This window comes from Ursus americanus, chromosome 15 (assembly GCF_024610735.1).
Source record: "Ursus americanus isolate L20-20 chromosome 15, mUrsAme1.1.p, whole genome shotgun sequence".
NCBI lineage: Eukaryota > Metazoa > Chordata > Mammalia > Carnivora > Ursidae > Ursus > Ursus americanus.
The window spans coordinates 38999181-39023071 of record NC_142141.1 but is presented as its reverse complement, the minus strand read 5'-3'; the positions used below and the strand labels follow the sequence as shown (position 1 = coordinate 39023071).

Here is a 23891-nt window from a genome sequence, read left to right as displayed (position 1 = left end):
TAGGGGTGGGCCTAGGAATCTGTATTTCAACAGTACCTCCAGATGATTCTTCTGTGTGCTAGAGTGACTACTCTCATAGCTTACGACCTCGTGAAGAGTTATGTAAACTACATTAAGAGCAATGATTATCCTTGGAGATACATACCAAGTGCAATGGAAACATAGGAAGGGCCCCTTAGAACTAAAAATTACTGAGCACCTAGGATGTTCCAGGCATACCCCCGGCCTTGTCTTAGACACCAGAGTGACTGAGTGATATTTGAACCCAAGTCCTTTCTGACTCCAAATTTCACAATCACTGTATACAACTGCCCTGCGGCTGAGAAACATGGGACGTTTCACGAAGAAGGCTGTGTTTGAGCCAAGTCTCAATCTGCTAAACCAAAAACCTGGAGCAAAACGGACTAGTATTGTTAGTCCTGCTGAATGTTACAGAACACAGACAGGAATGGAAGCAAGAGAGACCATCGCATAATCAGGAACTTAAAGCAGTCCAACGTAAAGTGCTGGGGAGCAGGAGTGCGGATGGGACTAGACAGCGAGGGAGAGGTCTTGTTATAAATAAAGGGTTGATACGCTATATAAATGGATTCATATTTTGTTATACAGGAAAAAGAGAGGACCATTGAAGAATTTTACAGGACTAAAAGACCAGTTTGGTGTGATAAAGATTACCAGTAGAGTAACATGATACAAAAAAAAGGCAGGCAGCAATATTGAAGGTCCAAAGTCAGGCAGGCAAGCTGAGCACTAGGCCAGGGCAGAGGTGGTGGGGGCCTGAGTGAAGGCACAGAGGGGGTTGGGCAGAGGGGACTGGTGTGGAACTATGAAGATGGAACTGACAGCACTTCACTACTGAGATTCACTTCTTGAATAAATATTTACAAAGTTCCCACCATGGGCCAGGCACTGTTCTTGGAAGTGGGGATTTGGCAGTGAATAAGACCCACAAAGTCCTTCATAAAGCTTGCATCCCAGTGCGCCTTGGTTAAGAGGCAGTTGGTCAAGTAGGCTGGCGTTGTTCAGTATAATGTCAGTGATGATACATGACGTGAAGGAAAACAAAACGGGCGAGGGGAGAGTTAAGTGACGTAGTGGCTGCCGTTCTAGGGAGGGGTCAGGAAAGGGCGCTCCCTAAGGTGACATTTGGGCAGTGGCCTGAATGAAGTGAGGGATAAGCTATGGGTCTTCTGGGGGCAGAGGCAGACATGATGGGAATGGAGGCTGGAGACTGGTAAGAGGAGGAGTCTAGAAGGACTTCCAAATGGATGGTAATTTACTGAGAAAGAGACGTGTGTGGGTGATGCTAAGAGACAGCCACACAGAGAAGCCGGGCTCTCAGTATGGTGGTCTACATGGAGAGTGGGGATTATTTGCAGGAAATCTTGAGAACATTTTCTAAAATTCCAATTCAAAGACACTGGCTGAATGATTTTCTTATTACATAAAAAGGATCAGACTTTTTGTATCAGACTTCATTTTGGTAAATAGTGGAACCAAAGTTATTTCAGTGAGCCACAAAATGCTTTTTAAGTGCTATTTAAAGGGCTTTCTTAGACAATTATCATATGATTTCTCTCATCTATGGAACATAAGAACTAGGATGATCGGTAGGAGAAGAAAGGGATAAAGAAAGGGGGGTAATCAGAAGGGGGAATGAAGCATGAGAGACTATGGACTATGAGAAACAAACTGAGGGCTTCAGAGGGGAGGGGGGTGGGGGAATGGGATAGGCCGGTGATGGGTATTAAGGAGGGCACGTATTGCATGGTGCACTGGGTGTTATACGCAACTAATGACTCATCGAACTTTACATCAGAAACCAGGGATGTACAGTATGGTGACTAACATAATATAATAAAAAAACATTAAAAAAAAAAAAAAGGGCATCGGAGAGGGGAAAATCAAAATGCAGTGAAAAGTGTGTGTTTGTATGTGTTTATACATAAATATGTATGTCAATGTATACCTCTGTATAGTACCTGTGTGCAAATTAAATGTGTGTAAGTTTTAGCAATATTAGATTGAATGTTTACATGTACATGTGTACATTTAACATATGTATACATTTTAGTGTATGTTAGATTACACACATGTCAATGTGTCTGTATATTTATTATACACAAATTGTATATAGAGATCCTACAAGATTATATATATTTCTAGGCTAAGACCAAATAAACGGTAATCAGTAAAAAAATAAATAAATAAATAAAAGGCTTTCTTGAAAGCTTCTCACAAACTTAAAAGCTTAAGTAAACTTTAGGGGTGAAAAGACTTTATTTAATAAAAAGCATATTTATTCATTTAAGGTATATTATTAACATTTTAATTTTTTAAAAAGATTTTATTTATTTGAGAGCAAGAGAGAACAAGAGAGAGCGAGAGAGAGAGCACGCACTCATGTGCGCACAGAGGGTGAGGGAGAAGCAGACTCCCTGCTGAGCAGAGACAGCCTGATGCTGGGCTTGATCCCAGGACCCTGAGATCATGACCTGAGCTGAAAGCAGACGCTTAACCGACTGAACCACCCAGGAACCCTAGTAACATTTTAATTTTAAAAATATATTCTATCAAATAAATTGAAAGGCAGAAAAACTTGTCACAATTTAATATTGGTGAACTAAAAACATTCCTCAATCAAAAGCCATGATGTTAATCATTTACAGAATTCAATCATTACTGTGTCGTCAGTCTGTTTCTTGATCAGAACAGCTGGTCCACTGTGATACTGTTCCTCCATGTTTCCCTACTTAAAATTTTCTGTATTATTCTATACCAAACATGCAATATTCCAATTCACTTGAGCTAGGAGGCCTGGAACTTAGAGATAAGCTCTTGGCTTATGACTTTTGATAACTTTATCTGAGGCAAGCTGATCGATCTCTACCTGGCTGAAGCCAAATTCTCTAAGTATCTCTTCAGTATGTTCTCCTACAAAAGGGTCCCTTTTGGAAGAAGGGATAGCTGGAGTGTCTGACAGCAGAGGTACAGGGCGGGGACTCACACCCTGCTCATCAGTGATGAACGAGCCCCGTTCTTTGTTATGATCATGGTGGGCAACCTCTTCAAATGTCAGAACTGGAGTCACGCATGCATCTGTGCCATCGAAGATCTGACACCACTCTGCCTTTGTCTTCCTGGCAAACACATCTGCGAATCTCTTCTTCATTTCTGGCCAGTCACTCACGCTCATCTGAGGAGGAAGCTCATCATGCCTTAGCCCGAGTCCTGAGATAAAAACACAATTTCTTCAGTGCTTATGCTCCGGGTGTAGTTATTATAATCAACGCAAATGCATTTTGACCTCACCGTACCGTCCCCAACAGGATGTTCTATAAGAGTTCCTCAACTGGCTCAAGAGAAGAAATTCAAACTCAGCTTGAAACTGGAGCCAAAGGCTAGAGGTAAGCGGGTAGCAGGACTCCACACAGACTTCCCACTGCCAAGAGTTTATCGCTTATATTTCATCAGAAGTAGTCTATTTGTAAAGGTCTAGTTTCTAGAAATTGATCTTTTCCCTGAGTAAGTTTTCAAAAAGAAATTTCCTCATGATGTTATGATATGTCATACGGAATTCAAATAACCCTGCATTTTATATAGTGTACCCAAGCCCTATAAAAGATAAAATCTAAACAACTTTACACATGATTATCCCCCTTTGCAAGAAACCTAAAGATAAATGATTAAATTCAAAATTGCAATTTTATATATAATATTCACCTCTCTTTATTTTGTTCAAATAAAAGAGCTCTAGTAGAACAGTGATGTCTGACTCATTACCCTCTTAGAACACTGCTGTGAACTAGAAACAAAGGATTTGTAAGATACCCAAAGACACATGCAACAAATTGTTCCTACAGCAAACACGACAGAAAGTGATCACCCAGCCAAACCATGAGTGGGGCACACAGACTTTTGTGTCAAGCAAGAAGGAGGAGACCTTGAAGGGGCCCTCAATACACGGTGCAGAAAAGATGAAAGCATCCAGAAAGGATGGCTTCTGGGCCTGTGACCTGATCTGTGCCTCCTTTATAGACTAAAGCACTTACCCCTGCAGGTACACCCGAACTCCAGTGCTGATTAAATTATACCCAAAAGGCCACTTTACTAGGGTTTGGTGTGAATGTCCTAATTACTCCCTCATGGAAGAGGGTTTTTAAATGTAGATGGTGAGAGTGGAATAATAATGAAAGGCCCTTCTTATGTGTGTTATTTTGCGTAAGTATGGTCCAGTTAAGCTAATAATTCTCACTTTTATCACCCTTTCCTTCCCTATCATGTAGAAGAACAATGACTACTGTAAACTGCTCTGAAGAGGAAAATCCCTCAAGAGGTAAGACATGAATACCGCAGGCCATTCTTAGGCTTCTGAGGTACATGAGGAAATAAGGAGAACTGGTACGGTTCCGGACAGTCATGAAAAGACACCTGTGGGATGCGCAAATAAATCTTTCTCTGTAGCCACTTGTCCCATTCAAATACCAGGAAAAATACGGAGCCGAAACTTCAGGTTTATCACTATAACCTACCCCAAAAAAAGTTTCTAAGGATGTCTTTTACTTAGCTTTCTTTTTCCCAATTGCCTCAAACTCTGTGATTGCAAATCAAATAACCAGCTAGCCAAAAATAGTGATATAGATCATAGCTACTGCTAGAAACATATTTGCGTGCTTTTTAAACAAGTTTTTTTTAATCAGAATGTGATCAGAATCCTAACACTAAATAAAGCTTCATAAATATGTTCTCTCTGTAAAAGACATTATATTTGAGATCGATGGTCTCACAGGTTACAGTTTGTATCCTGTAAAAATACTAGAAATCAAAAGACCCCAGCTCCTACCCCTAACTCTGACACCCCAGCTCTTCGACTGTCTTCTCATCCTTTCTCAGCCAGTTTCCCATCCTGCCCACGACCCTGATCAAGGAAACAGGATTAGCCCCCAATGGTTTAGGACTGCTCTTGACATTCCTGTATGGAACTCTAAAACCACTCCCCCACATAAGTACAACTGTAGATTGTGGCTAGTTTCTATAGCATAACCAATATTAAATTTCTGGTATTTTAAGTCAAACATTTCAAGGACTGGTCTTTAGACTCAGACACTATTTAAATCTTGGGAAAGTATGTCTTAATTTCCAAAAAGCTACCTTATATATACATGTACACATATACATACACACAGGCAATTATACAAAATGCTTATTAAGTACGTGTCAAAACTTCACTGCTCTATGACACAATATTTGGCAAATATTAAGCAGTCAAAAATTCATGTAATTATCCAATGTTTTATGTGCACAGATTAATGTTTATTAATAAATAACAAACAGTATTTGTTACAATGCAAAACTATGGAAAAATGTAAACGAACTTGAATAAAGAAATGGTTACATTTTAGTACAGGCACACCACAGAATATCACATGGCTACTACGTACGAGGAAGATTTTTTTTTGATATTGACAAGAAAGGACATCTTTAGTATACTGTTGAATAATAAAAGATAGTTATTTACTATAAATTTACATAATTATATACTATCTATAAATGTAATTTATAAATAAATAATTGTGTTAACATGTACACAGAAAAAGTTCACGAAAGCCACATCCCAAACTTTCCCAAAGTGGAAGGACAAGGGAGAATTTTTACTTCTTACTTTACAAATTCTGTATTATACTTTTTTCTGAAATACATTATTTTGAAACATTTTTCATTTTTTTAAAAATTTTCATAGCATAAAATTTATAGTAATTCTGTTTTAATTTTCCAAGGAACTGCCATACAGCTTTCCACAGCAGCTGCACAATTTTACATTCCCGCCAGTAATGCACAGACCTGCAGTTTCTCCCACAACCTTGGCAAACCTTGTTGTCTTTCTTTTTAATAGTATTTTGAGATTTTAAAACAACTTTAAAAAATTCTCTGTTGCTTACTGATTATACTACAAGAGTCGTGTTATCCCAGAATGTCATGAAATTCTGTGGTTTCAGATTTCTTTGCTGCAGAAAGCAGCAGGGTCCTGATATGGTAGAATCTGTACCTTACAAAAACCTTGTGTATTTATGTTCAGATGCTGAAGAGGTGAAGTATGGTCTCGCAAATCTCAAATATAAGGTAAAATAAATGAGGTATATAATTAATACTACCTAAAAAAATCATTATGGATGTGGCCGTTTGTCCAGCTGGGCCTGAGAGAAAAGTCACGTATATGTGATTAGTAAAAGTACTATTTTTGTAAATAAATACTGTAAAAGAAAGAAAATGCTGAGGCATTTCGGCATGGACTGTGTAGATTAGCCAAAGCTGATTTAACATGCTAAGTCCAGCCTGAACCACAAACCACCTATCAGCTAAGGATCCCTGGTGAACTTTGAAGGGAGAGAGGAGGTTAAAGATACCAGAAAAGGCTGTGGATGCAAAGAGAGGAGGCTATAAAAAAAAATCAGGGTGGTTACAGAGCTTTGATTTAGAAAGAGAAAAATCTAGAAGGTGGTCTGGTCAGAAGTTGAAGAGGTGGAGCAATTAGCTAGAAAAACATCTCATTTCGTTTTCAATATTTCCAGAAAAACTCATTCATTGTGGTGGAGTATGGATGTTAGAAATGATTATGCCAAACACGTATGTTTTAAGATAACAACAAGATATACCAAGAAGGGAAGTTATCTTCTGGAATGGCAGAACCAGAACCTTCAAAAACCTGCTCTTGCATAAAAGCAACAAGAACCCTGGCACAAATTGTCAGAATGAACCTTTTCAGAATTCTGGAAATCAACTAAAAGTTTACAATAATCCAAAGAGCATTTATTCAGGGAAAACAACTACATCTCAATAAGATCAGTGAGACTTGTGGTGTTACAACCTTCTCTAATTTCATCCCTCTCTCCCCAGCTCTGGGGTAGCCATCAAAACCAACAGGCTCCTAGCCATAGTGGTGTAATAACTAACAGGATAACAGTCATTGTAGGGAGCAAATGAGTTGAGAGCTTCCCAAAAATCCCATCCCCAGAGAACTGCCATTTGTCTAGCAGCTCTCTGAAAGGCTCCGTTCTCAGGGCTTGTCTTCATTTGATCTCACTTAGAGCTCACAATGCCTTATTCATGGAACATTTTTGACGTATGTCAAAAAAAATCAGTGGCAACTGTTTAATATCATAGCTATCTGAGGTGGCATTCCCTGTTGGGACTAAAAAGAAACTAACAAATAAACTCAAAGAAAAGTGGGGAACAGGATGCTCATGGGGAGCTTTGAAATGCTCCATCATATTCCTGAGAATTGAGAAGGCACATGTGTAGCACCGTGAGTATGCCCAGGAAAGATCTGAGAAGGTCCTAATCTTTCACCTCTGGCTGACCTTGAGTCACCACACAAGCAAGAAGTGAAGGCACAGAGCACCTCAGAAAAAGATGGGAAATTAATTGGTTCAAAGCATTTAAAGACATCTCTATCCAATCAGTACCTGATCACCAAGCTAACTGAACAAACTTCAGCTGCTACACATACCAAAGAATACCGATTTAGTCCAGGAAAGTCGTTAAATAAACAAATAGTGGAAAGGACAAATCCAGGACTGGGAAGAGGGGAAGGGAGGGAGAGACCTGATCTCCAGAGTTGCCACATTATGTTATTTAAAATATCAAGTTTCAACTAAATTTGTGAGGCATGCAAAGAAGAAGGAAAATATGACCCATACACAAGACAAAAAGCAATGAACAGAAACTATCCCCGAAAAAGCCAAATACTGGACTTAACTGGAAAAGACTTTAAATCAGCTAGCTATTTAAAACATATTAAAAGCACTGAAGGAAACCATGTCTGAAAAATTAAAAGAAAGTTTGAGAATGATGTCTAATCAAAGAGGATATCAATAAAGAGACATAAAATTATTGAAAAAGGAACCAAATAGAAATTCTGGAGTTAGGGACGCCTGGGTGGCTCAGTTGGTTAAGCATCTGCCTTTGGCTTAGGTCATGATCCCAGAGTCCAGGGACGGAGTCCCACAGTCTGCTTCTCCCTCTACTCCTCCCCGCTGCTCGTGATCTCTCTAACAAGTAAATAAATAAAATCTTAAAAAAAAAATTCTGGAATTGAAAAGTACAATAACAAATACAAACTTCATTAGAGGGACTCAACAACAGACATGAACTAGCAGGAGAAAGAATCAGTGAACTCAAAGAGAAGAAAACTGCTTATCCAGTCTGAGGAACAGAAAGAAAAAAGAAAAGAAAAATGAACAGAAGCTCAGAGACCTGTAGGACACCATCAAGAATATCAACATATGGAGTAACTGGAGGTTCTTCCACACATGCCTCTGCCCTTGTTTCCTGGACTTTCCTCACAGCCTGGCCCCCAAATGCCAGTCTTCAGTCCTGCCTCAAACAAAGAAACTGACACGGCCTTCTGCCGCCAAGCCAGAAGCAGATGTCAACATCTCAGCACTTGCTGAAGGGAGAAAAACAAGAGCAAGCAATAGAACATGTTCGTGAAGTACGAGATGAACCAGACATAATGAACATGCCCGTGAGGAGACTTTGAAAGTAGAACAGGAACATCACAAACTCTGCCAACCATTTCTTCAGCAGAGGTCAGAACTGACTGCCCAAATCCCCAATTTGTAGGTAAGGACATTTGTCAACCATCCACAAGTGTCTGCACCGCTTGGGGAAGAGGAAGAAGAGCTGCTGAATTATCTGACAAGAGCTAAAGTGGAAGAATTTAAAGATATTAAATCAGGTTACAGAACAGAATATTATTTTGATGCAAATCCTTACTCTGAAATAAAGTTCTCTTCAAGGAATTTCATCTGAATGACAGTAGTGATCCACCTTCCAAGTCCACTGAAATCAAGCGGAAATCTGGAAAGGATCTGATGAACGTTCAAGTCAAACACAGAATAAAGCCAGCAGGAAGAGACAGCACGAGGAAGCAGAGAACTTCTTCACCTGGTCTACTGACCATTCCGATGCAGGTGCAGATGAGTCCACAGAGGTCATCAAAGATGATATTTGGCCAAATCCACTACAGTACTACTTGGTTCCTGATACAGATGATGAAGAAAGGCAAGGAGAGGGTGATGATGACGATGAAGAAGAAGGAATGGAAGATACTGATTAAGAAGGAGATGAGGATGAAGGTGAAGAAGATGCAAGTGATGAGGGGGAGGAAGGAGAGGAGGGTGAAGCAGAAGATGACTAATGGGACACTGATGGATTCTAACCTTCCTTTTTCAATTCTCTCCAGTCCCTGGGAGCAAGTTGCCTTCTTTTTTATTCTCCCCCTGCTCTTGTGCTCATTTGCCTTGTTTTTTTGGAGTCTCTTTTTTTCCCCTGCATACCATGGTACTCAACTTATTTGGGGGGAAAATACCTTGAGCAGAATACTTTGGGAAAAGAATGTCTACCCCTTTCTGTTCCAAATTTATTTTTATCCCTTCCTGTCTCAAAAAAAAACGTGATGGAATTAACACCACTGTGGTCTGTGGGAAAAAATAAAAACCAGCTCCCTTAGCTCTACTGGAAGCTGGAGGGTGCCAGGCCCTTGTGTGATAGTGCCTAGAATTCCAGCTTTTATTTTTTCTCGTTTCTCTGTATATTGGGACCCTGAATAGCCAAAACAATCTTGAAAAAGCATAAAACTGAAAGACTAAGACTTTCCAATTTCAAACTTACCACAAAGCTACAATGGTCTACAGTGTGGTGCTAACATGAGGACAGACATGTACATCAGTGGAACAGAACTGAGAATCCAAAAATATACCCTTACACTTATGGTCAACTGATTTTCAACAAGGATGCCAAAACCATTCAATGGAGAAAGAATAGTCCTGTTGACAAATAGCGCTGGGAAAACTGGAGAGCCATACGCACAACAATGAAGTTGGACCTCAGCTCACCCCATGGACAAAAATTAACCCATAACGTAACAGAGACCTAACTGTGAGTGCTGAACTATAAAAATTTTAAAAGAAAACACTGGAGTGAGACTATAAAATTGGGAGTTCTCTGAATAACTCCTATGCAATATTTTCTAAAGGACAAGTAATAAAAATGTGCTAATAAGCTTACCTGTTATTAGAACTGAACAGCAGCTGTAAAAATTGTTTAGAACTCAAACTAACAAAATTTGTTTCAATGAGTATATTTTATCATTGTCATTTAGAACTGCCAGTGAATGATGATGAAGTTTAGTCGTTTTTATTATATTTAAATTTTATTATTATATTTATTATTATATTTAATAGACAATGCATAAATATACAAGGTTTACGTAGGTGCAGACTCCGCTGTGCTATATCCCTGCTGCCTCGCGAGGCCCTGTCGGAGTGTCGCCCCTACCAGTCAGCCCCTCACGCAGCATTGCTCTGGCCTTAATTTTGAATTAAGACCTTCCATTCTTTGTTTTAATTTCTTTTTTTTTTTTTTTTAAGATTTTATTTATTTATTTATGTGACAGAGAGACAGCCAGTGAGAGAGGGAACACAGCAGGGGGAGTGGGAGAGGAAGAAGCAGGCTCATAGCAGAGGAGCCTGATGTGGGACTCGATCCCAGTACGCCGGGATCACGCCCTGAGCCGAAGGCAGACGCTTTAACGACTGCGCTACCCAGGCGCCCCCTTTGTTTTAATTTCTGAACAGAAAGGCCTTTATTATCTAGAGAAACCATTCTGTTCTATGTTTCTCCAACTATATTTAAGTTAGTGAAGTTAATATTGTTGATCATAAAATGCTTTCTGATGCTTGCAAAAGACAATTTCAGCTACATGCAAATAAGTTTAAGTAGTATATTGCATCTGAAAAGCTACCAAATATAACAACAGAACTCCAAACTTCAAGTTGAAAAGATAGAGGCACCATGACCAACTTGTCACACCGCTACATTATATATTCTAAAACTTCTTAGATACTCAGGTATCTGTAAAGTAAACTTTAAATTCAAACATTTTACAGGAACAAAATAACATTAGTCCAATTATTTAATTAGGGAAGAAAAGATCCCAAATACTCCCGCTAACTTGTGGCCATGTGCAAATAAGACAAGGATCTGCAAGACGGGTAAACTGCAGAAACATCAAGTGATAACATATTCCAACAAAATCTTATTCACCAAAGTCACTTTGTATTCTGGTGACCCCTGACACTGGGAAGGATTATAGGTGACATCTATCAAGGAATAAGAACTGGTAGAACCAGCAGGTCATTTCAAAGGAAGAATAAGATGTGGGCACACAAGGGCAATATAAATACCCAACACTACTGAGTATGAAATGTGGTAAAAAATTGACCTTCCACAAAATGGATTATTTTTTAAAACTCTGGGCTATTTTATAGACTTGTCAAATTAACTGTCAATTTAAAACATAAGGGAAATGCCCCACAATATGATGGCTATAATTAGGTTAATTATGAGGTAGACACATAATAAAAGACATAATGGATTTCAAAAGCCTCCAAAGTAGAGATTAAAGAACACCCACAAGAAAAGGGGAGATGGGGGAGGCACATGAAAGTTACTTACCTTCAATCAGCAGCTTGTAGAACTGGGGCTCTAATGCTCCAACAGCCATGAACCCCCCATCTGCCGTCTTGTAAGTTGTGTAGAAAGGTGCTCCGCCATCTAGTAAGTTCTGTCCTCGAGGCTGATCCCACAGTCCTATTTGTTGAGTTTTCCACAGAAAAGAACTCAGGTATGCTGTTCCTTCCACCTTTGAAGAAGAAACAGGATATAGTATGAATCCAGATATTTAAACTATAAAAGCATGATTAATTTCCACTTAGATTTTTTTTTAAACATTGGTATAAAAATGTTTCTTAGAGTATAGGAAGATTGTATCTAATCACACAACTTCTTTGATATTTCAAGAAAGTGTGTTAGAACAAGTTTATGATACAGGGTTTCTCCACTATTCAGGTCAGAGGATATTTTTCAGAAAAGACTTAGAAGGAACTACTGTTGTTCTCCCTTTCAAATAAAACTGCCAAATGTTGATCATTTTTGAAGCCAAGTGAGGGCAAATGGAAGTTCATTATATATCCTCTCTATAATTATATATGTTTAAAACTATCAGGATAAAAAGTTAAAAATAAAGCAAAGAGGTTTTTAAAAATCTATCTTCTGATCTCAATACCTATAAGCACATACATGAAGGTATGTGAAGCATATCACATCATAAAAGTAAATCATATTACAGTTAAATGTAGCTTATTCTAGCTTAACTCCAAGCCCAAGAAAACTATATTTGAGTATTTAATACATTTTAACAATCACTAGAAAGTTACAAAATAAACGTAACAAGATGAGTGGCAGATATATGGGTTTTCTGAGTCCAGACAAATTAGTTTGAGAAAGCCAACCTCCCACTGAGTCCTGAAGTAACAGGAATGGATTCATTGGGTATAATTGTTACAGGCTAGATGCACCGGGCTATCCAGAGACTACTTCCCTATCTATGGCTTTATGATCCTAATGATTCTAGGCCCCTGGGGAGAAGGCCATCAAAGCATCCTTGTCTCAAAGAGTTGGAATCCGATGGGCCTATGGAATTTCTCACAGTCACTGGCTGTGAAAAAAAATGTGAACTGTATCTTTGGATACATCCCAATTTTCCCTTTTAGCTTGAAATCTCATGCACAATTAAATTTATGGCTCTGACATTTGACGTACCAAATAGTATGTATATTTTGTGTAAGTGGCCTAAGGAGGTGCTCCTTTTGAAACCAGGTTACACAGATTTTAGACAGTCCCCATATCTATACACACACACACACACACACACATTGAACGATACGCCACATATAATGATACATACACACACGCACGCGTATATACATATATACCTAAAATCTCCTTTATACACTAGATAGACTGCTGAGTCTCTTGAAAAAAGATGCACTAACAGAGTTATGGATCCAGTTCGGCCCCTTCAGGACACAGAAAGGCTCTAATTTAACCCTATCTTTATCTGGGTGGAAAATACAGGGCAGAAAGAGCAGGTACAACCCTCACCTCCTCACGCTACCCACACATTGGCTTCTCTTGCCCTTCACACACACACTGAGTGGCTGCCACGGACAACAGCCCTTTGACACAGGGAAACTGCAGCCTCACTTTCCCAACCTTTTTACTGCTCTCATCACGTGGGACCACAGTCTATGCCAGCGCCCAGCCACCTCGGCCCAGGTCCGGTGCACGTCCCCAGATCAGGGGCAAACATGGGAAAACAGACATCATGTTCCACAGTTTTCTTCACTTGACAGTTTCCAAGGAGACGACTCCGGGACTAGCCTGAATCGAGGATTCTGCCGCTAAAAACATTTGAAAACAACGGCCTAGAACAATAAGATATCTGCACTCACTCATCAGCTTCTACAACTATTTGTATCACAAGGGTTCCCAGAGATGGGAAAGTAATGAACACTGTGCTTTACTGATCCATTAGGCCTTGAGTTATTAGCCAACACTCATTAATGCAATCATGAACCCCGAATCAAGTTTGCATATCCACATATACTAACAACCTACTACCTTCCTAATCATCATGTAATTCTGATTAGACACAGTCTAATGAAAGCAGCAATTATCTTTTATTTATATTTGACTAGAAATAAGCAATTACACATTATTAGTAAATTATTAAAATTTTTATTAAATAAGTATTTAACTTTATATTCTCCTGAAAACTCCCAAGGTCTCATGTTTGTTCTTAGCTCCTTCCTTTTGGACCAGAGGGACCACGTCCATGGAGGGCAGTGACAGAAAGCGTGAGTGTTCGTGCCCAGGGATACGTCTTAAACTGCCTGGGTGCCGTGCTTCTGACCCTCTCCAGCCACCTGCTCTGGAAGGCGGTTAACCTCTCCAAGTCTGGAAGTCTTCAAATGCCAAAAGAGAGTGAGCATGCTTCCTTCAGGGAGCCATGTGGGTCAGAGCGAAGACATACGCCTGCACTCGGCCTGTGCTAAGCATACAGCGGGTGCTGCTGCTAGTGTGTGGGGACTGGGCCAGGGGCCGGAGATGGAAAGGCCGATCACACGCCACGCCTACTGAAATCACTCCAGAGACGGACACAAAGGACAGTGTGACTGTCCCCTGGTAAGAGGATCAGATGGCACAGAAATAGCACAGGGGTTAGTTAGCCTGTGAGAAGGTGGCACAAGCCAAGGCCCCAAGATGAGGATCCTGGAAATGGCTTTTGCAAAAGGTCACCAATGGCAAATCCAATTTACACTGTTCAGATCTAAACTCTTGCGTCTCCACCAACATCTGACCCTCTGACCATTCCTTTTTTTTTTTTTTTTTTTTTTTTTTTAGCACTTTCTCTTTCCTTCGTTTTCACAGAAACACTCTGCGGTTCTCACTTTGCTCTCCTTAGCCCATGTTTCTTCTCTTCTGTCCACTCTTCAAACACAGTGCTCTGTCCACTTCCCTAGAGGACCACACAGTCTCAGGTGGCTCCCCTATAACTCTAAAACTGTTTCTAGTCTCTAACTTTGAGTATTCATTCCATCTGGATATCTGAGAGAGACTTCAAACTTGAAACGACCCACACTGAATTCCTTTCATAATAACAATAATACCAAGTGCCTTGCAGAGCACCTCCTCCATGCCAGGTACTGTTTAGACCCTGAACAACGGGGACACTCGTTCAGTTCTCTAACGATGCGCTGAGGGTAGGTACCATTGTTATCTGCATTTTACAAAGAAGCCGCTGAGGCACAGGGAGGTTCCTTAGATCACAGAACTAGTCGGTGGCCGAGCTGTGGTGGAGGAAGTAGGCTGCCAGAGTCTGTGCTCTGACCCACTAACTTCCCCTGCCTCTCCCACCGGCAGTCCTCCCCCGTGGTGCCAGCGCCGCCATCCACCAGGTCACCCACGCCAGAAACAGGGGCATAAGGGCACCTAGGGGCCTCAGTCGGTTAAGTGGCCAACACTTGATTTCAGCTCAGGTCATGATCTCAGGGTTCTGGGATCGAGCCCCACACGGGGCTTCCCGCTCAGCGGGGAATCTGCTTGAGGATTCTCTCTCTCCCTCTCCCTCTGCCCCTCTGCTCACTCAAATGCGTATGCACGCTCTAAATAAATAAATCTTAAAAAAAAAAAAAAAAGAAAGAAAAGAAACAGGGGAGTCAGCCTTGACTCCTCTCTCTCCCCTCACTACCAAATCCTGGCAATTTTACATCTCAAATATAAACATCCCTTAAACCCAGACCCATTCTATCACCAACAGCTTTAGTGCTTGTGCTTCTCTCCCGGCAAAAAGCCAGTCACTGTCTGCCCCCAGTCTTGTCTTCTTCAATCTATCTCCGTTTGCCCTCCCAAGACCTGCCCAATGCAAACCTGCAGTGGTGCTGGACTGGGCTCCCTCCAAGGGGCTGTGAGAACTTGGGCCAATTTCCATGCTTCGGTTCCCTCCTCTTTAAAATAACGTACTTCAAGTGAAACTGCTGTTTGGAGGATCAGGAGAAACTGCACAGGGAACGTGCAGAACACAAGGCCCGTGCTCAAGGCATGGCAGTGAAAACCACCAAAGCCTCGCAATGTTGGAGTCTCCCCGGAAAATGTAGAAGGAAGGTCGAGACTGGTCCATTTTACTTTAGCACCCTGAAGAATCTTCTCTATCTGCTAAGGGAGATTTTCTGAGTGCAGTTTTAAATGAGGATTGCTTGAAAAATGTATTCTAAGCACAAGAAATAGAGTGGGGAAAATTGCTGAAACCAACACGGGAATCAGGTGAGTTATGACAAGTTTAGAAAATTGATTCCACAAACAGATATCAACGATGACATTCCAACACATGTAAAGGATGTGAAGCTATTTTAAAGAAAAGGATATTCTTGGTAATTTGGGTTCCAACTTCAAATCTCATTTATCTCTTGTCTTGTTCAGAAAAGAATCTGAGGCAGCGGCCTATCATACTTAGGAACAATTGGGAGGCCCATCACTTCCCTAATGAACACTTACCATGTTTGCATCGATGACCTGACCTTTGCCAGAGCGTGTGCGTTCAAACAGAGCCATCAAGATGCCCAGTGTGCACATGAGGCCACCACCGCCGAAGTCAGCCAGGAGATTCAGCGGCGGAAATGGATTCTCACCATTTCTGCCAATTTTCGACAGAACACCTACATCATTAAAAAACATCAGGGAACAGTACCTGTAAATTTAATGTCTCTTTTAAATAAATACATGAACACCTTAAGAGGAATAACCACTCTCTCTCTAGTGGCTGACATAGTGAATACTAGTACATAATGCTTTCCCAAATCTAAACCTAGTCGGCATATTCAAAAACAGGCTTTTCCGCCAACAAGTCTCCTTGGGTTTTTTTTAGTTTTTTTTTTCTTCTCTAAAACTTTATTCCAACTAAGGCTTTCAGAATTTTATTTCTAAGTGTTTACTCACTGAATTTCAGGGAAAAAATTATTGTTATCAATTTAGTTTATGGCTTAACAACTGTATAATCCACTGCCATTCTTACTAGAAAGAGATGCAAGAAAATAAACACAAGAAAAATAAAAGTGACTACATTTTAAAATAGCTGGAGAAAACAATTCCATCCTCACTCTTTTCCTCAACCTTTAAATTTGTACTCACAGGAAATTTGAGACTTTCTTTACTCAAAAACACACGCACTTTCTTAGGATCCTAGGATTGGGTCATTCTAAGACATGTTCTCATAGGCAAAAATTCTAATAAAGTGATACTATGACCTGAAAATTCAGAGAAGTCTAAAATGGTGACTCAGGCAATGATTCTCAATGAAGTTGGAAGGAGAGGGGAGTCAGGATCAAACTAAATTAGCATTTTCAAACTATAGACAATCAGGTCTCTTACTTCCCGGCAGGGGCTTGCCTGTGAATTGATTATACAAATGTAGTAAGTCAATGTTACTAGTGAGAGTCCATTATCCCTCAAATGTGTGAAGACAAGGGGAAAAGGGTTGAGAATAACTGTTCCAAGACAAACTAAGCTCACCCCCCTTTTTTAATTTTAACTAGGCTCCATGCACAAAGTGGGGCTTGAACTCACAACCCTGCGATCAGGAGTTGCATGCTCCACTACCTGAGCCATCCAGGCGCCAGACAAACCCAAACTTTTTGAACGACCATGGTCCCCTTATTGATTCTGGTAAATACTTAAATCTGCACCTTTAAAATTCTTTGTAATTACTGTAACCATCCATCTTGACTGGGAACAAAATAAAAAGTATAGAGAAATTATTCTGTCGACATACCTGACAAAGCCAAATAGTTGATGTCATGGCCTGCTACTCTAGAGAATCTTCCAGACTGGCCAAATCCACTCAACCTGGCATAGATAAGCTTTGGATTCTCCTTCTGCAGAATCTCTGGGCCTAGCTGGAGTTTTTCCATGACACCTGAAGAGAAGAGTAACAGTGATTTTTTTCTTAAAGAGGGATGAACTGAGGATGGGTATAATCCTGTCTCTGGGGCAAACATAAAATGGCACCCTTGCAAGTTACACTAATAATGTTTGTTGTGGATTTTAGCATGTTTCCAATAAGGGCACAATGAGTGAGGCCACCATTTCTGGAATGTGTGACTTCTGCCCCAGAACACTATTTCCTTCCAGCCCTTCCTTATTTCCCTTCAGGCATATTCAAGTTCTTTCAATCCCCATAGTGCACCTTTCATTCCTTGACTCAGTACCTTTATAGTTCCCCAAATCCTCTCCTTAGTCATTTATTAGAAATGGTTTGTTCTCTTGGAACAGTTACCCTGGGGCTTTATTTGGTCAAAAATACACTGTTGAAAATGGCTATTCCTTTTAGGCTCTTTTCTTCTTCTGTGCCTGCATCATTGCCCACCACCTTCCACCCCATGCTGTGCTCATGTGTAGATATGCCACCACCGTCCCTTTCAGCTTAGAATCCTCTGGTAGGATTCATGCCTGATCTGTTTCCTCGGGCCTCTAAAGTGCCTCGCCAGCAAGGGTATCTTCACAGAAGGCTCAGCAAATATCCATGGGAAGATATGCTAAAATAGCATCTAAGAGCTTATCGGTAACCACCATATGCGTTGCACAAAATTCAGACAACTGGTACTTTAAATCTCCTGGGATTAAAAATAATAAAGATTATATAATAATTTTGTGGTCTTTGTCTTCCTAAAACTATGTAAATTACATTAAAAAAAAATTCTAGTCCTCTGCTTAAAAACACCAGCCACAATCCTTCCACCCAGCAGCTATGTCTGTATTAACGGCTCTATTTTCCTCCTAGTTGCAAGACGCTGGAGTCAATCATGGTGAGCCTCCATCTTTAAACAGGGCATTATTAAATTATGATATAATCCTAATTATTAAATTATTATAATCCTCCAATCTGCTGTGAGGATAAATGAGTTAACACATTTACTATGTCTGGTGCCCCACAGACATTCAATTCATTCACCAAACATTTACTGACTTCCTGCTATATATCAGGCCCAACTTTGGTTTAGTACTTGAGCGAGATTACCCTGGCAGCTGTCTGAGAATGGATTCAAGTGGTGTAGACCCAAACATCAGCTTTAAAAAGGCTGTTACAACAATGTGAATGAAGCTACAGCAAGTATGAAAAGCCTGAGTGAGAGAAAGGAGAAAGAATGTCTGGATTCCTGATAACTAAAAGCAAATGAAGTGAAGAATATTTGGAGTCACAGATGGACTGTAGCCTTCTGATTCAGGCAGCTGGGTGGGCATTGGTTCCATTTACTGAGATAAATAATATAGAAGGAGGAGATGCTATTTTAGGAGGTAAGATAATGGGCTTGTTTTGGGATTTGTGGAAGTTGCCATGCCTGGGAGACAGCCAGTTAAGAGAGGTACAGGACTTGTGTATTCCGGCCGTCTGTGGCTCTAGGAGAGCGGAGTGCAGTTATAGATTTGGTCATCATCTGTCTTCAAAAGGAGAAAACAGGAGCGCCTGGGTGGCTCAGCTGTTAAGCTTCTGCCTTTGGCTCAGGGCGTGATCCCGGCGTTTTGGGATCGAGCCCCGCATCAGGATCCATGCTCCACTGGGAGCCTGCTTCTTCCTCTCCCACTCCCCCTGCTTGTGTTCCCTCTCTCGCTGGTTGTCTCTCTCTCTCTGTCAAATAAATAAATAAATAAAATCTTAAAAAAAAAAAAAGGTGAAAACAATTGGAACAGTAAGGGGGCTCCAGGAGGCAGAGGGTAAACTAAATTATCTGAAGCTGGAACTTGGGGAACAACAAGACTTAAGACAGAGTGTTAGCCTGGGTCAGTGGATGGCTTTTAGAGGGTACAGCAACTCCCAAAACTGTAGAAAAATGATTATGCACCTATATGCAGTTTTCCAGGGAGGGAACCTATGGCTTTCGTCATATTCTCATAGGATTCGCGACTCTCAAAGATTTAAGAACGCAAATACAAAGAGGCGATTAAAAAACGAGGAATCTGGGAAGGAGCCGGGAATGGGTATGAGGAGAACAAAGGCAACAGCAGCATCTAGGATTCCAAATACGGAAGGGGCGAAAAGTGAACGACAGCAAACGCGACAGAAAAATCTAGAAAGACAGCGAGGAAAGGGTGTAGCACGGGCGTAGAGGGCGCAGCTTGTCAAACGGCCCCGCCCCTCCCTTCTGCCGGGTCCATCCAGCGTCTGGTCCCCTAGCGGCGCTGCGGGGGCGCAGGGGGCTCACCGGGGCGGAAGGGCTCCAGCACCACATCCGTACGGGCGCACAGGCGCCGCAGCACAGCCGCCCCCTGCGGGTGCTTCAGGTCCACCGCCAGCGAGCGCTTGCCCCGGGCCAAGACGCCCAAGTCCCGGCGGTCGCCCAGTCGGTCCACACGCACCACGTGCGCCCCGAAGTCCGCCAGGACCATACCGCAGTACGGGCCCGGGCCCAGGCCGGCCAGCTCTAGCACCGAGATACCGCGCAGCGCCATGGCTCCCGCGTGTCCAAGCGAACAAGTGCGCCAGCCTAGATAAAGCCCGGACCGCCAGGGACGCTTGACCTCCTGGCGGTCCGTGCCCCCCGCGCTTGCGCGGGGCGCTGTCCCGGAGTCTGCGCATTGGGCGGATTCCGGCCCCGCCTCCTGGCCGAGTCTTAAGGGTGATTTCCCTTTTTTTGGCATTTGACTCAGACAGGTTTTCTTTGCCTTGCTATCTGCATAATCCTCTGTTAAACTGAGGCTTGTTACAAATTTTAAGGGTTTTTTGTTTGTTTGGTTGGTTGGTTGGTTGGTTGGGGTCTTTTTTTTGAGCAAAAGATCTATTCTAATAAAGCATCACCAAAAAGGAAGTAGTTAGGAGCATTCTACCAACAGGAGCTGGGGAGAGGCTTTTATAAGAGAAAAGCAAATAAATGATTGATTAGCTATAGATTAGTCTACTTGGCTGTTTGTGATGGGTTGTTCTTAGGTTTCAATTTCATAACTTAGAGGCATTTACAGGGTTAGATTTTGGTTTGTTTAGTAGGCTGCCAGGTCATTAGAACCACGTCAGTCTAATGGCCTCCTTGTTTAGTTATTGTCACACCTCCTTGTCCCTCTCTAGCCCATGTTCCTACTTTTGTTCAGACATAAGCTGCCTTACTCCCTTCTTTTGTTTTATTTTCATTTTTAAAAACTTAAAGTGAAAACTGCATAGAATGATAAAGAAGACATCCAGATTGACAGAATATTTTTTCATATTTGCTTCCAGACTACTGTTTCTAAAAAAAATAAACAGCACACATATAGCTTAGGCTAACAACCAGGATCAGACTCACATGAATCAGAGATATTACCCTGCATCAAGTTTTACTAATAAGTTCAAAGATACAGGTCTTGGAAAGGCTCAGCCAAATCAGAGGTCTGGAAAATCTCACCTAGACCTTCCTTCTTACATACACCGTCTGTTACAGGCTGAATTACATACACCCTCTTACATACACCTTCTTACATACACCCTCTGTTACAGGCTGAATTATGTCCCTTCAAAATTCATGTATTGAAGCCCTAACCCCAGTACCTCAGAATGTGACTGTATTTGGAGATAGGGCTTATAAAGAGGTAACTAAGGTCAAATGAAGTCATACAGGTAGGCCTTAATTCATATGACTGGTGTCTTTACAAGAAAAGATTAGGACACAGAAAGCAAGGACTGAGGGATGGCCATATACGGACACAGCAGAAGGTGGCTATCTGCCAGCCAAGGAGAAAGGCCTCAGAAGAAACCAAACTTGCAGATACCTTGATCTTGTACTTTTAGCTTCTAGAACTGTGAGAAAATGGCTTTCTGTTATTTCAGCTGCCCAGCCTGTGATACCTGATTATGGCAGCCTGAGCAGACTAATACAACTGTTAAGAGGGTTGGGGGTGGGGAGTTCTGATATTTTGGTATAGCCCTAGCAAACTAACATACCCTCTGACCCATGACTATAGTTTAGGTCTCTAATGAGGTTCACAGGTACCTAACAGACTTCATTTTACATCCCAGAGAGTTACTTAGCTCTGGAACCATGCTTCCTAGATTCTGGGTTTATTTAGCATAAGTAATCCTATGGCCAGGGCTATCTACTAAATGCATTAAATAGATAAATTCTCTTCCTTCTAGCAAATATCATTCATCTGTTTATGCAAGGTAAATAGGTACAATTGACAAGGAGAGTCACCTGCCTTTTTCTTTACCCCAAAGGCATCCCTGTACTAAAGGGAGTAAAGAGATCACAGGCCAGCTGCTTTTAACACCTTCCATAGCTAAAGTCTCCTTTACCCTCCCTTCCTACCCAGGGTTACATTTCTTTGCTCCTGCTCACTCCACCAATCAAGACACAAGCACTCCCATGATTTTGATATATGGTCACAGTCTATTATATCTATTGATGCTGTAGCTATACTATTTATGTAACATATTTTGTTTATATGTGTCGTATTTTTAGTTTTAATTTACATAAATGATGTTACATTGCAGTCACTCTTCTGAACTTGCTTTTGTACTCCATCTTAGCCTAACTTGTCTCTCTATTTCTACCCCTTTCTCTTAGATCAATCAGATTCTTGGCTTAAATACAACAGAATTCATTGGAAGGATATCAGGTAGCTTACATAATTGTCTGATGTTGCTGAATTCAGGCTGGACCCCCATCCAAGGTCAAAACATTAAAGACTGGTTGGGCTATAAATCTAGTTTCCACTCACCTCTGCCCTGCTGAGAGATTCACACCAGACTGATTCTGGGTCAAAAGAATAGAGGTACTTATTTGAAGGGCCTCCCACTGACCATTAAGATGGAGCCATTAAATTATGATAATGACTCTGGTGTATTGAAACACATTAAATATATGAAAAATCATGTTAATAATAATGCTTTTTAAGAGAACTTATTAATCACCTTTGAAGATTTCTAGGGCACCAACTCATTATTCTAAAAATTGATAAATAAAAGTGAAAAAAATCAAGCATCTATCTTGTCTTCCATATAAATACTATTTCAGAATAACCAAATAGCTAGTGAAAGAATGTATGTCTTTTAAAATGTCACTATTTTTGCACAGTGAAGAAAACCAAACTAAAAAGGCAACCTACGGAATGGGAGATGTTTGCAAATGCTATCTCCAATAAGGGGTTAATATCCAAAATAAATGAAGAACTTACACAACTGAACACCAAAAAAAACCCCAAATAACCCAACTAAAAATAGGTAGAGGGGGGTGCCTGGGTGGCTTAGTGGGTTGAGCATCCAACTCTTGGTTTTGGCTTAGGTCATGACCTAATGGGTAATGGGGTCAAGCCCCATGTCAAGCCTTGCGTTGGGCACTGTGCTCAGTGCAGAGTCTGCTTGAGATTCTCTGTCTCTGCTTCTCTCCCCACTCATGCTTTCTCTCTCTTTCTCTATTTCTCAAATAAATAAATAAAATCTTTTAAAAAGGCAGGGGGGCAGAGGATCTGAATAGGCATCTTTTCCAAGAAGACATACAGATGGCCAACAGACACATGAACAATGTTCAACATCACTAATTGTTGGGGGAAATGCAAATCAAAACTACAATGAGGTATCACCTTATACCTGTCAGAATTGCTGGAATTAAAGAGACAAGCAATAACAAGTGTTGGCAAGTATGTGAAGAAAAAGGAATCCTTGTAACAGTTGGTGGGACTTTGTATTGGTGCAGCCAGTGAGAAAAACAGTATAATAGCTCCTCAAAAAATTAAAAATAGAATTACCATATTATCCAATAATTCTACTACTGGATATTTACCAAAAACAAAAACGAAAACTCTATTTTGAAAAGATATATTCACCCCTATGTTTATTGTAGCATTACTTACAATAGCCAAGATATGGAAGCAACCCAAGTGTCCACGGATAGATGAACAGCTAAAGAAGACATGCCATATATATATATATATAATGGAATATTACTCAGCCCTAAAAGAGGGTGAAATTTTGCCATTTGGGACAACATGATGGACCTAGAAGGTATTATACTAAGTGAAATGATTCAGACAGATAAAGACAAATACCATATGATTTCACTCATACATAGAATTTTGAAAACAAAACAAATGAACAAACAAACAGAAAAAAATGAAGAGACAAATACAGAGAACTGATGGTTGCCAAAGAGGGGCAGGGGGATGGGTGAAATAGGTAAAGGGGATTTTTTTCAAAAGTTGGTTGCTTAAATGATACCTACCTACTATCTCCTTTTTAGATCCTCAATTTTATGAAAACTTGTAAAATTAATCTTCCAGATACAATTCTGGTCATGGGTAAAATTGTGAAACAATCAATCTTGACCTTCCCCCACCTTCCTTACTAATCACTCTTTTTTACACCTGGGACTTATTTGCAAGCCTAAAGTCCTTTCCACCTGCTTGCAACCAAACTGGGTGTCTCCACTACGAAGAAAACTAGAATTTACATCAACATAGAAAGACCTCATATA

The 23891-nt window shown here is 40.8% G+C and overlaps 1 protein-coding gene and 1 pseudogene across 1 annotated transcript; one reads left to right on the top strand and one right to left on the bottom strand.

Moving 5' to 3' along the window:
- Window positions 1-2256: 2256 nt before the first annotated feature.
- On the bottom strand, window positions 2257-20018 carry AMACR (alpha-methylacyl-CoA racemase). Its single transcript, XM_045787204.2, has 5 exons — window positions 19659-20018; window positions 17231-17374; window positions 15958-16118; window positions 11518-11704; window positions 2257-3231 (listed from the first exon to the last, which is right to left on the bottom strand). Exons 1-5 carry the CDS (start codon window positions 19903-19905, stop codon window positions 2825-2827), a joined length of 1146 nt encoding a protein of 381 aa, XP_045643160.2. The 5' UTR covers window positions 19906-20018; the 3' UTR covers window positions 2257-2824.
- Window positions 8411-9432, top strand: LOC123785392 (protein SET-like; annotated as a pseudogene).
- Window positions 20019-23891: the final 3873 nt, after the last annotated feature.

What these genes read in the sequence shown, in the direction of transcription:
- AMACR (XM_045787204.2), bottom strand. Translation starts at nt 19,905, where the DNA reads ATGGCGCTGCGCGGTATCTCGGTGCTAGAGCTGGCCGGCCTGGGCCCG. An exon ending in GCTGGAGCCCTTCCGCCCCG is followed by an intron (nt 17,375 to 19,658) that starts GTGAGCCCCCTG and finishes TCTTCTCTTCAG; the next exon opens with GTGTCATGGAAAAACTCCAG. An exon ending in CTACAAGCTGCTGATTGAAG is followed by an intron (nt 3,232 to 11,517) that starts GTAAGTAACTTT and finishes TTTTTATCTCAG; the next exon opens with GACTCGGGCTAAGGCATGAT.